General features: G+C 33.0%; 1 protein-coding gene across 1 annotated transcript; it reads left to right on the top strand.

Annotated features, from left to right (window-relative positions):
- The first annotated feature begins 1,542 nt into the window (after positions 1–1,542).
- On the top strand, positions 1,543–7,870 carry LOC133809187 (DEAD-box ATP-dependent RNA helicase 10-like). The gene is made up of 15 exons (XM_062245920.1): positions 1,543–1,681; positions 1,936–2,036; positions 2,257–2,402; positions 3,138–3,261; positions 3,358–3,427; positions 4,371–4,433; positions 4,668–4,742; positions 4,988–5,107; positions 5,844–5,885; positions 5,977–6,051; positions 6,175–6,321; positions 6,407–6,544; positions 7,125–7,236; positions 7,327–7,415; positions 7,525–7,870. The coding sequence occupies exons 3-15, from the start codon at positions 2,267–2,269 to the stop codon at positions 7,693–7,695; spliced, it is 1,362 nt and encodes a 453-aa protein (XP_062101904.1). The 5' UTR covers positions 1,543–1,681; positions 1,936–2,036; positions 2,257–2,266; the 3' UTR covers positions 7,696–7,870.
- Positions 7,871–14,379: the final 6,509 nt, after the last annotated feature.

Genomic DNA, 14,379 nt, shown 5'->3' with positions numbered 1-14,379 from the left:
ATTTTTAAATTTATATCAAATAAACCAATTAGTAGATTTAGCTAAGTGTGCATTGAATCATCAAATAAACTAATTAGTAGATTTAGCTAAGTGTGTATTGAATCAACGATTAATGATCGAGACTCATGACTAGCAAATGCAACTAAATGTACCAAAACTTTTGATAGAGATATTATAGGCAACATTGCAAAAGATTAAAATCTTTTGCCACCAAATCAAATTAAATGTGTAGCTCCTATCTACTATATGTTACGGTGCTTTCAAAATTGGACACATATGTTAATAAAAATAAAATATAATCATCTTATTTTTTTTAATATATAAGGAAATTAGTATAATTTATTTTCAGTATATGTTTGGTATATTTTAAGTTTATTTTGGATATACCTTAAACCACCATGTGTTACTCGAGATGTAGCTCATCATCATGATTTATCTTCTCGAACTAGTTTTTTATTACGTATATATTGAGTTGATTTTTTGTTTTAAATTTAATTAAATTGTGTTTTTTATCATTTTTTGTAATTGTTTTTTAGTTATCATACGTACGAAGTAGTAATTTTTAAGTCTTTTTTAATATTTGTTGTTGTGAGGTTGTTGTTATGTTGCATTTAAGTTGTTTTTTTTATTTTTTATTGTTGTTGTGCAAATCAATTTTTGTATATATATATTTAGTTTTCCTATATTTTTTGTTGATTTCTAGTTAATTTCAAATTGAGTCAATTTTTTATAATTTTTTCACATCAGTTTAGTTGTTTTTGTGTTGTTTAGATTTATGTATAGTTGTATTCATGCGCTTTTTTAGTTGTTTAAGTTTATATATAATTATTCTGTTATTGTGTTTATGTCTAATTATTGTTTAGTTGTTTTCAAATATATTTTTATTATTTTAAAAAAAATATGTTAGTATGTAATGTATTGACTTCTAGTTGTTGTCCAATTATTGTATTTTAGTTAAGTTTTTAAAGTGTTAGTATGTAGTGTATTAATGTTTAGTTGTTTTCCAATTTTGTTTTTGTTTTTTAGTTTATTTTGGATATATGTTTAGTTGTTTTGAGATATATTTTGATTTTATTTTTTACACATTTAAAAATGCAGGGAAAAATTATTTTGATGTTGTTTTTTAGTTTATTTTGAGTTAATGCAATGAATTGATGTCTATTCTAATTGTCTTTTTAACACTCTATTGTTATAAGATTGTTTTCATATTGCATTTAAATTATTTTTTTGATATTTTATTGTAGTGTGTTGTTTTTAAAAAAATATAAGATTGAATTTTTTGATGTTGTTTTTTGGTTTTTTAGATGCAATGAGTTGCACTGTGTTATTGTAAGATTGTTGTTGTGTTGCTTTTTTATTATTTTTTTAACGTTATGTTTTGTGGGGGTAATGGTTAGTATAAATCGTATTTTTTTTAATGTTGAAACATTAAAATAATATTTATTTTAAACTTAAACTAATAAAAATGTAAAAAAAAAACCAATGATATTAAAAATGTAAAAAAAATCATAAATGGATATTTTTGAAAGAACCCTTAACATATTATAGGGTAGGTGTTCCAAAAATAGAGGCTAGGTCTCTTCTCGCACATAAGCCCTCGCCCTCACCCTCACTCCCAATTTCTCAAAACACTTGTCTTGTCTTCTCCCTCCCTGCCACAGCCCGGCGGCTGTTGCTTCAGGTATTTTTACATAACCTCTCTCTCTATTCGGAGCTGCTTCTTTTTAATTTTTTTCTAAGTGAGAATCTTAGTGTTATTAATAGTGTCTGATACCACGCTGAGTACCTTAGTTGTATGTGATGCGGAAAATCTTAAATGTGTGTCTTCTGAGTATGTTTTGATAATTTCTCGGGTTTCAGGAGTATTTTAGATGCCGAGAACCTTAATTGTGTGTATTCTTCTTCTTCAGTTAATGTTTTATTTTCAAATTGCAGAGAAACCCTTAAAACCCTACAATCTATATCTCCTGCTGCCGCTTCAGTGGGGTCCTCCAGTCTAGCCACTTCACTAGCTTTCTATCCTTCATCTCTGCCAGGTATCTTAAGTTATTCCTTATTTTGATATTAAATCTTGGTTAGCATTCTAGCAAAGTCAATTTTTGGTACAGTTGATCACACAAAAGTTTTCAATGATAAGATTATTTACTTTGAAATAATCTTAGCCAAGGGCCGGCGTATATAATGCCCCATATAAATATGATCATATGTTATTTAGTTATTGGTAAATTCATGAAGATGATATATTTGGTGGATTAGGGATTTGAGAATGGCAGATGAAAACGAGGAGACCCGGACATTTAAAGATTTGGGGATATGTGATCAATTGGCTGAGGCTTGTGATAAATTGGGTTGGAAAAACCCGTCGAAGATTCAGGCTGAAGCTATTCCTCATGCACTTGAAGGTTTGGTCTTCTACTTTGTTAATATTTGGGTCTGATTTCACAAGTTTCATGTTTGCCTGTGTCCAGATTTTCCTTCGTCAATAGACCACGCGCACAAACACATATTTTGCTAATATTTGAAACCCTGTTAATTCCTTGGCCATTCTCTGTGTAACTCAAACTCATTGATAGTACCACAGTTCAGAGGTTTTCTTTGTGCTCTCTAGTTTCTTTGTACCACAGTTGAAAGTTTCTGGACTTTATTCTCTCTTTTTAATTTTTTTTAATGTAGATATATTTATGTTTTAGACTTTTAGAATCCTTTGCCTTTGGGCTGAAAGGGAAATTTTTATATTAAAACTAACCAACTATAGGGCTTTTGATCTTACTGGGATATCTATTCTGAATGTTATTTTTTACTGTGCATTGTGTAATTGTTTTTATTGCATATATTTTGATTTTGATTTTATTGGCTCACTAAATATAACATGGGATAGATGATATTTAAAAATCTTGTAGGTCTTTCTTTTCTTTTCTTTTGTTTATTGATGATAAATTCTTTGATCGTACCTAGTTAATTTATTGTTCTTGACCAAGTAATTCAGTTGATGAGGGACTTAATCAATTTATAATCCAAAGGCCTTTATATAAATATATATACATTAAGATCTACATTATGGTACCAATATGATGGCTATAACACTTTTATTGCATATATTTGAGGATTGGTCTTGAAGAATTAATCTGAATTTATAGGTAAGGACTTAATTGGACTTGCACAAACGGGTTCTGGTAAAACTGGAGCTTTTGCCCTTCCCATATTGCAAGCCCTTTTAGAGAATCCACAATCGTTTTTTGCTTGCGTGCTGTCTCCAACAAGGTTAGTTTTTGTGTAATGAATTTTATATTTGTGTGGGAATTGTGATATCTCATATAAGGTTCTGATTTTATCTGCCTTTGTTATATCTTGCTTCAGGGAGCTTGCAATTCAGATTTCTGAGCAGTTTGAAGCATTAGGATCTGAAATTGGTGTTAAGTGTGCAGTGGTGAGCATTTCACTCATATTACTTTGCTTGATAGATTTTCTTGCATTGCATGTTTCAATATTTAAATGATGCTCTATTACATGTGATGTGAAATTGATGATTAAGAATTTTAATAAGTTTGAAAGTGACTGTTGTTTTATTGTTTGAAAAGCTTTTCCAGAAACCACAGATTCTAGAAATGTACTGTTTTGACTTTCACAGATTAAATTTATTCAGAAAATTATGGTAAAGTTATATGATTTGCTAAAATGCATTTTTTTCTTCAAACTGCAACCTTATTTATCCTCCTCCATTTTGGTCAAATTTTTTTGCAATGAATTCTTCAATGTTACTAAATTAGCATGTAATATAGAATCTTTAGTCTTGGCAAACAAGCTCATAACTAATGAGTATATCCTTTTTTCTTATAAGTTAGGAAGATCACTTTTATTGAGTGGCTATTTTGGATGATGTTGGTACTTGGAACGACTGTAGTGCAAATATATAATGTAGTTCATCACATATGTTCGCTAAACACTGTTGCACATTGCATAACATAAGTTCCTTTGCAACAGGAGATATGTTTTTCCCCATCTCATCACTAACGATTTGTTTGGAACCAGTATTTATGAGGGAAAGAAAAAAAATTAGAGAGATTTTATTTTCCCTTGTTTGGATTTTGAAGATAAAGGAGAAGAATATATATATTTTTTTAGGCAAACTATAACCAAACTTTAATGTAAATTTGGAGAACTTTAAATTATAATAAAAAAGACTGAGATTGTAGAAAACTTGAAAAGCAAATTTTATGAAAAGTTAGGAAAATGATCTCTCTTTTTTCCCTAAAAAAACTATCAAAACAAAGTGTAAAGAATCTGAGCTAAGATGTTGAGGTGTTTGGATGGAAAGTTATTGTCTATTTTATTCACCCCCTTTGCTTATTATCATTGATAATTTTCTGTAGCTTGTTGGAGGGGTGGACATAGTGCAACAGTCTATCAATCTTGCAAAGCGGCCACATATCATTGTAAGTGTTCAATTTAATCAAAGACTCTTAGTGGTCTTAAGTATGCAATATGGTCCTGGTTTAAGAATGCGACTGGGCTGGAATAAATTGCTCATGTTTGCCTGCAAATAATGTTATTAAAATCTACAGTAGTCTTGCATTGAATAAAAGATGTTCTATATTCCGTTGATGCCAATTACGTAATTTATTATTCAACATGTTTCTGATATTCCAAATTTCTATTAATTTTTGTAGGTTGGGACACCTGGTCGCCTAATGGATCATTTAACCAACACAAAGGGTTTTTCTCTTCGCATGCTGAAATTTCTGGTATTTTTCTAATTTTATTTTGTTTTTTTAATTATATTCAAATAATTTCTGCAGCCATTTTTTTCCCTTAAAAAAACTGGTTGACCATTTTTGCATTATTTTGCATCTTGTTTGACTGAGGAATCATGGTCATGGTCTCATGGGCTTCTGCATTCTATAGCATCATTGCTGCTATTTAGGCATCCATTTAGTTGTTGATAAAACTCTTTTAAGTTATTCACATGATTGGTATGCACATTATACAGGTTTTGGATGAGGCAGACAGGTTACTGAATGAGGAATTTGAAAAATCACTTGATGAAATTCTGAATGTCATCCCTCGTGATCGGAGAACATATTTATTTTCTGCTACCATGACCAAAAAGGTGATTAATTAATATAAGTTTTCACAGATGCGTGAATCATATGATGTTGTATAATTTCAATAGTAGTGAACTTTGAATACCTTTTGCAATGCAGTGTTTGAATGATTCGCCCCTTGTTTTTGATGTAGGAGAAATATCTAGAATTGTTAAGAGTTGTCTAAAATAGTAGTTTATTATTAATACCGGATTATTTTCTTATTTTTTGCTAGTTTTGCTAAGGCTACATAAGCCCAAGAAAGCAAATGTAGTGACACGTTATCATATACTGAAATATAGGTTTGAGAGATAGTTTCTCCCATTTGGGGGTTTTTCCATTCTTAGCCACGGATTTGGCTTGAGTTTTGCTCATTTTATTCCATTCTGATGCATCAGTTTCTCATTCTTAAAATTTGGTAATAATATATTATGTATGCCCTTTCTAGTTCTCATCGTGGATGCTTCTCAAAACATTTGAATTCTTTTAAGAGGTTGAGTGAATGTGCATCTGTCTTGTTCTTACTAGTAATAGCCTGAATATTTTATATTGCTGGATAATGGTAATTGTGTTGTGAATGTCAATTGCTTCTTAAAAATATTTTACCTGATTTAACAAGATATACTATAATAGCATTTTTTTTATGTTCACTGTTGGGTTATAGATATAGAAAAGGAGTTGCAACTTTCTGAACTTATATGACTTAATCTACCTTGCAAAAAGATCCTCATACATTGATCGGATTATGCTTTTATAAAACAGGTCAAGAAGCTCCAAAGGGCTTGTTTAAGGAACCCTGTGAAGGTGAAAAAATATACTTCATATCTTAAATTTGTTATTGATAATACGTCTCCTGACTTCGGATGAAAGTAATTATTAGTTTTATGATATGCAGATTGAAGCAGCATCTAAGTATTCCACCGTAGACACATTAAAACAGCTTTATCGCTTTGTGCCTGCTAAATACAAGGTTTTCTCACTTTCTTCATGTTTTCTGTTTCATAAATCCTTGGAACTTATTGGTGTTCCTGGTAATGTTTGCTACTGAAAGCTTAATTTACTTGTATATTAATTCATATTTCTTCTGCTACAGGATTGCTATCTAGTTTATATTCTTACTGAAAGATCTGAATCTACATCAATGGTTTTCACTCGTACATGTGATGCAACCCGTTTCCTAGCATTGGTTCTTTCAAATCTTGGCCTAAAGGCTATCCCAATTAGTGGTCATATGACCCAGGTATACATTAATTTACCAGAAAACCCTTTTTTGACATGAGCTTAAATCTTAGATTAAAACTTTTTCATTGGAATTTTTCTGACAGGCAAAAAGACTAGGAGCTTTAAATTTATTCAAGTCTGGACAATATAATATACTTGTGTGCACTGATGTGGCAAGTCGGGGACTGGATATTCCATCTGTAGATATGGTCATTAATTATGATATCCCATCAAACTCCAAGGTCAGTTTTGCTGTTAGTCGTCCTAGAAACATATGAGCATGTAAAATTTGCATTCATCATACTGGCCTATTAGAATCTAAAATTATCTATACTTGTTATCAACTTATTATTACTGCACTTTTTCTTCCATATTTGTTTATTATTCATCAATAACTTATCTCTAAGACTGCGTGAGTTATTTAATATGTTGCACTGGGTGACATTTTTTCTTCACGTGTATTTCTTGGTGCTTGCTGCTTTTCTCAGAAGCTCCATATGATTTTCTAAGTAGTGTATGATATCAGCTTTTTCCTCTTGAATGCAATCATTCATTGTTGTAGTCGGTTGTATTCTTGCATGATTTCTTCTTAATTTTCAAGTTTACTTCATTTGCTGAATCTCTTACTTTCTTACCATCGATATTTAAAATTTTCATGAAGGCTTGCTATACCAATTTATTTGTTTTGAATTAATTTTGTAATTTGTGAGATCATTTTTTTTTTTAAGAAAAAATGAAAACGTTCACTCAGATGATTGTTCCTGTAATTATTTATTCTTTTGTGCACTCTGCAATGCTGTACTAACTGCAAGTTGGCCACAGGATTATATACATAGAGTGGGAAGAACCGCTCGAGCTGGTCGATCAGGGGTTGCAATCTCCCTCGTGAATCAGTATGAGTTGGAGTGGTATATACAGATCGAGAAGCTCATTGGTAAGTAATGCACATTTTTGTGCTTGTGGCATGGAAGGCATCGAAGAGAAGATCCGAATTAGTTATTAACAAGTCATTTACATGTTTCAGGTAAAAAGTTACCCGAGTATTCTGCTGAAGAAGCAGATGTCTTGCTACTGTTGGAGCGTGTTTCAGATGCCAAAAGAATTGCCCAAGGGGTAAATATATATATATATATTTGATTGGTTTATGTTTCTGACTTCATCATTGTTTGAAGCGCCTTTTGTGTCTGCTCATAACTGTGAATATGTGATATATGTACTATAGAAAATCAAAGATGGAGTTGGGAAGAAGAGGAGGAATAGGGATGATGATGAAGTTGAGAAAGATGCTGAGAAGTATTTTGGTCTCAAGGATCCTCGCAAGTTCTCAAAGAAACCAAATGGAGGTAGGGGTAGAGGTGGTGGTGGTGGTCGAGGTCGAGGTCGGGGTCGATAAGTAAATAAAACACTTTCTCACCATCCACAAGTTTTGTTTATTTTTATTTATTTATAGGGAAAAAAATGAAGAGGCGACCGGTTAGTTTTGTTCTTTGGCCAACGCACATTTTGTGATATTTTATTGAATTAAAACAGAGAAAGATGTGTGGGTAAAGAGATGGTTTCCTTTTTCATTTTAATTTTTTTAGTGTTTGTTTATGCGTCCATTTTGAAATTTTACATCACTTTGAAATAAGAGATTTTAGTTTAGTTAGTTAGTCAATTTATACTTAAAGATCGTGTTTAAAAAGTAATGATCGAATCACATTTGTTAATTTTTATAATGTGATTTGATTATATAATTAGAGGGCGTACTATTAAGATTAATCCGAAAATATGATTTAGTCTCATTAAGATAACTTTATTAACATCCAATAATCTATTTCATAAGATAATTATGTCTAAAATTTTATATAAGATACATCAATAGCATTTTAGGTATTATTAATTATTTCTTTTTATTAATAATTTTATGATAAGAATTACGAAGTTGTAGCTCGCAATTATAAAAAGAAAAATTAAATTTTTTGCTTCTTTTTATGATAAAAAACAAGATGTGTGAGCAATTCATAGGTTTTCTTAGAAATGTCCCAACAGAAATGATCACAAATGTTGCTTTTTTCATATTATTCCACACAATTGCTTACTTTTTTTTTTATTTTTCCTTACAAATATTTGTTTTTTTTTTATACTAAAATTCTCAAATTGTCATTTGTGAATAGCTTATAATTAGATTTATTTATTTATTTTTTCTTCAAATTTCTCAATTCCATATATTCTCATGCTCTTAATATCTTATTCAAATAAATATAATTTATTTATTCACACTTTTAAATATAAATTATTATTGTTCTTCAATTTTTTTTCAAAAATTATAATGAAAAACTTGCTATATCAATAAATACTAATAGTTTTAAATATAATGTTAAGAAAGTTTAGATTTTTAAAAATAAATTATTCCAAAATAAACTAATCACTTACAATTTCATTTAAATAACTAAATAATAAACTCATTAATTACATTTTTTTATATAAAAATTTATATTGTCTTTACATGATGTACTCATAGATATTTTACTCTTATTTTACTAAATTGTAAATTCCTTGTTTGCAATTTCATTAAAATAAATAGTTGAGTAAACTCGTTGTTTACAATTTTGTTGTAAGTATAAAAAATTGCTTTCTCCACAAGCATAGAATCTATGATAATGGAAACACTTGTTTGCAATTTCAAATTTAAACATAATTATATTTTTGAATTTCTATTCCAATAAATGTGATTAATTTTTCAATAAAAAAATCTAATGATAAACAAAAACATAAACCTAAACTACTTGTTTACGATTTCAAATCAACTTAAATACAAGTTGTAAACTACCTGTTTATTATTTCAAATTTAAATATGATGTAAACAATTTGTTTGTATTTTTGAATTTATAAGGAAATCGTAAACTACTTTTCTTAATATTTGTTTATATTTTAAATTACTTTTTTTAAATGTAAAGAAAAACTTTTTTATTTTTTGTGTATTTTTTACCTTAAAATAAATATAAATTTAAAATTTCAGTTCAATAAAAATTAATATATTTTTTTAATACATGTTTTTATATGTTAAGGCTATTTTAGTCAAATATTCTAAGAAAAAAAGTATAGATGTCATTTTTTTGAATAAAGGATAATTATGTGTATTAAGTGTGAGGAAATGATATTTATGTTCCAGTTCCAAAATAAGTATTTGGAAGCATCATTGCAACTATGGTTGGTATATGTATATGGGTTGCATAAAAGATTAATGCCAAACACATAAATTAGACAGATTTTTTACATGCGTATTTAATTTTAACTATAAATAACTTTATGTAAAGATCACATCATTTTTAATTATATGATATTGTGTAATTTGAGTGTGTTAATCAATTCTTCTTTCATTGAGATCTATACATTTAAAATAAAATAAAAAAAGGGTGGAATTTGGTTTTTCTAGTTTAGTTTGGCTTTCCAATTATGTATAAAGTCTCTCAAATTTGTCGCCACACAATTAAAAGTCCCCATATTTTTTGTTGTGCCAGTGCTAAAATTGTCACTCTAGTCTCCATTAAACAGAAAGAAAAATATATTTAAAAAAAAAATAAGTAAGAAAAATAACACTTCCCCTTATTTAATTAGACCCCCAATTATTTTTTGGTGTATTCATTTAGAGCTCTTTTTTTATAATGAGGTTTTGGCCACTGGTAGGGTAAAAATAATGAAAATGATATACATTATTTGATCAAGAAAATAATACATTTACCCTTTATTCATCAATAAAAATGTTAAAATAGAACAAATCTCAGGTTAAATTAGTGTCTCAATTCTTTCTCTTTTTTAATTATACAATAACTTTTCTTTTTTGCTTTTCTCAAATTAATTTTGTTTTTTAGCCTATTTACGTCTTAATTAAAATAATATGTACAATTTTTAATTTTCTCAAGCTTTTATATTTTCTTAAATTTTGTTTCCTTGTCTTATAATTGCAATACAAATTTAATTTAAATTATTTGAAAAATAAAAAAGAGTGATGCTAATTTTAAAAATGACAAAAACTATTGACGTAGCAAATTAGTTATGTTGGTTGGAAAATAAAAAAAAATCATATATATATATATAATTTGAAGATAAAGCAAACATATATAATAATAAAAGCTTTAATTTATATAAACTAAATTATTTTATTGATGATTGTTGTACTCTAAACATTAGCATGGATTCAACCATTCAGCTAGGGCTATAGTTGGTAGATAAACATGTGGAAAAAACAGGCGAGTAGAATATCTTGCTGATAAAGATGGGAGCAGACCAAGTTAGGACTAGGCAGTACGACATGCAGATAATTATTAGGTCGCCTCAAAGGATGATGTCTAGCTCGAGGCATGTAGTGGCTAGATCCCTTAGGGTGCTTTGAACTTAAATAGAACTAAGGTTCGACTATTCTTCGGTCACCAGCTCGATGAAGATGTTCAGCTTGTAGAAACCTAGTCATGGCGCATAGTGAAGGATCTCGAGAGATTGGAGGCTCTTTATACACTCATTAATGTCCAGGCTGTATTGTACATTTATTTTCCGAGATAACATGAGTAATTTCGATAGGCAATCGTGTCCCTATGTAAATGAGAATTATCTTGATTAAATGCTTACCATATTTATGCACACGGTTACCCAAACCTGTCCATGGAATTCCATTATAAATATCAGGGATAATGGACAGGAAAATTGGCCGTTTTTTGTAATACAGAAACTCTGCAGAAATTGTGAGAGTAATAATATTGTCTCGTGGACTAGGTGGATTTTAACCACTGAACCACGTAAAATTGTGTGTGAGAAATTGTTCATATAGTTCATTAAAGTTTATAAATAAGCACTAATATCTTTCTTGTTGGATTTCTAAATCTATTGTTGATGAAAAACAGCGTCAACTGTTTGGTGCTTTCATTGAGAGTTCATTAGTGCTTAATCCTTTACAAGTTTCATTCAACATTCATGATGGTGGTTACTCGATCAATGCACAACAACAAAATGGAACAGCCTGGTGGGCAAAAGGGCCTAGGCGTTCAGCAACGTCCTGGGAAGCAACAAGTAGGCCAAGACGACACTGGGAGTTCAGCGTCACGCCCACCAAATCCTAATCCAGGATATCTAACAACCATCGAGATGGAGAATGCCCAATTAAGGAGCCATCTCACTACGGCTAACAGACAGATCGATGAGGTCGTGGCTCGATTACCCCTTCTAGCAACTTATGATAACGTCGGAAAGGGGAAAAGTGGGTCCCATAGGTCCCACAAGAATAACTGACCCATTCTCAGTCGTTTTGTCAGGACCACCACTCCGAGGTATGTACCTTCAGAGTGAAATCAGTAGAGTCCTCAGCCCGCTAATCATCACAGGAACCATCATCCACATGTCAGTCGGTCGGTCAGAACTGCGACCCACAACTTAGTGCCTTCCGCACAGATTCCAAGGAATGTCCATAATAACCCAACATGGTGAGTTTGGACAAATTCACGGAGACAAAACGCCCCAGCGAATTCACCTGTGATGCGATCAGAACCACATGCATAGAGAACACGAGATATCGAGGTAGAATAGAGACAGGCTAATTTAGTCTGACCTAATGGGACGAGGATAGCCTCACCGATAAGACATCCGCCATCACCGATTAGACATCCTATACCACCGCGCCCACAGAGAGACGCTCCAGTTCGCGGGAATAGTAGGAGAAATCCTCCCCTGTCAGTGGACACTTATGTCCCACGAGCACATGGTGACAATCCAAGTCCTCGATCTCAGCCGTGGGTCGTAAGTTCTGCAAATGGAAGTTACTGGACGGGGAGCAACGTGGAGGCAGGTCTGAAAGCGACCTGAGGAATCATCTTAGTTTCGCGCAAAGTCCTCGTTCTGATCCACATCCTGACCTGTGTGACCATCTGAAATCACAAATGAGGTATCTAGCTTGCAATGATGATATGAGTTATACTCAACATGGGGGAGGTCCGTCTATCCAACCTGACAATGAGAATGTCCCACATGACCAAGCTTGAACTTGGAGGGAAAACAACCCATCAAACACGTACAATAGGATGGGGGCTGGTGAACAGCCCCCAGCTAACCGAGAGACCAAAGATCCAACCCTCGAGTGACTGGCCTTGATGGAGGAGCAAATGAAAAAGCTCTTATCTGGAAAAGGAATTGATGATTGTGATTCCGATAAGGAGCTCGAACCTTTCACCCCGAACATTGCAGCAGCTCCGTGTCCTATTAGATTAAGGATGCCGACTATGCCAGCGTTTGATGGAAACACAGATCCATCCGATCACCTTGGGATGTTCAATACATTGATGATGGCCCACATTGTTGGGTTTGACCTAAGATGTATTTTGTTCCCCACGAATCTGACCGGACATGCTAGATAGTTGTTCAAAAAATACAAAAAACATTTGATAAGCTTATGGAAGAAGTTGTCTTCCGAGTTTAAGAGAGTGTTCCGAGCTTCAAAGGAAACTCATGTAGAGGTCGACTCATTGGACAACATAAAACAACAACTTGGCGAGTCCTTGAAAGCATATCTGAGCAGGTTCGCCAACGTTCCAACACGAGCTAGAGACGCTGATGATAGCTCCAAGCTCATGGAAATGAGAACGGGAATCCTTGTAGGAGGCGATTATGGTAGGAGCTCTAGCGAAAAGGAGTTAAAAGTGTAGATGCGTTCTTGGCCCAGGCTCAGGATTGGATAAACTTGGAGGAGGTGTGATCTGTTGTCGCAGGAACCAGCCAGGCCCCTATTCAGCCCACTGGAGTGGTGACAGATGTTGCAGCTACGACTCAACCTGTTACGCATAATAACCAAGCGGGAAACAATAAGAGGAAAGTGAATGGTGAGGGCGACTAGGGCGACACAAAGAAGAACAAGCCCGGGGAAAAATTCAAGCCCATTTATGCCACCTACACTGACCTGACGGATACACAGGAACATATTTTCCTGGCAAACTCTAATCATCTTCCGTGGAAGAAACCAGAGCCATTAAGGCATCAGAGGGCAAAGAGAGATCCCTCAAATTTTTTTTGATACCACAATGACATCGGCCATAACACTGATGATTGTCGACAATTGAAGGATGAGATTGAAACTCTCATTCGGGATGGACCATTAGCCCAGTACGCCCGAAACCGAGTTACTTCCAATCAATTTGCCGGACAGAATTCTCGTCCAGCTCCGGAAATTCTGATAGGTCAACCTAGGACTCAAATGGATTAGAAAACCACATTGACCCTCCAATAATGAGAGGAGATATAACTACTATTGCCGAAAGACCTCATTTGGTGGCACGAGTAATGGATCCCAAAAGAGGTATATACAGGAGCTGAAAACTCACAATGGTATGGAATTTATCCCAGAGCAACAGTTATCAAAATAACAACGATTGGAAAAATAACCAATCATTTTCACGGAAGAGGAAGCTAGCCACGTTCAGTTCCCACATAATGACCCGCTGGTGATAACCGCTCAGCTCGCTAATCGAAGGGTACGAAGGATATTGGTTAATAACGGGAGTTCAATAAATGTACTTTTTAGGTCCACCCTAGAAAAGATGGGGTTATCCATAACCGATCTTAAAGCGACCTCGATGACACTGTACGAATTTTCAGGTGAAGGAACAACGACCATAGGGACAATCAGACTGGTGGTCACACTTGGAGATGATACGCGAACTGTTACAAAAATACTTGTATAACGTGATTTTGGGACGACCCGCACTGATGGTTTTTGAAGCCATTACCTCGATCCGACATCTGGCAATGAAGTTCCCCTCAACTTCTGATATATGCACAGTAAGAGGAGACTAGCTCGCTGCCCGAGAATGCTATAGCATTGCCATGAAGGGAAAATCACAACCCGAGAAGCAGGAAATGGTCATAGTTGAAGAAGGAGAGGAGTCCTGGATAATGGAAGTTACTCATGGGGCGGAAGAACCTCGAGAAGGAGATAACAAGGTCACCCAAAAGGACGACATTGATCCCGAATAGGTGAAGATAGATATGAGCTCAAAGCTGTGGAGGAGCTCGAGGAAATCAATATCGACCCAGAAACGCCTTCAAGAGTTGTGAA

Source organism: Humulus lupulus, chromosome 1, assembly GCF_963169125.1.
Source record: "Humulus lupulus chromosome 1, drHumLupu1.1, whole genome shotgun sequence".
Taxonomy (NCBI): Eukaryota; Viridiplantae; Streptophyta; class Magnoliopsida; order Rosales; family Cannabaceae; genus Humulus; species Humulus lupulus.
Note: the sequence above shows the minus strand (reverse complement) of the source record. Positions and strands in the feature narration are given on the sequence as shown.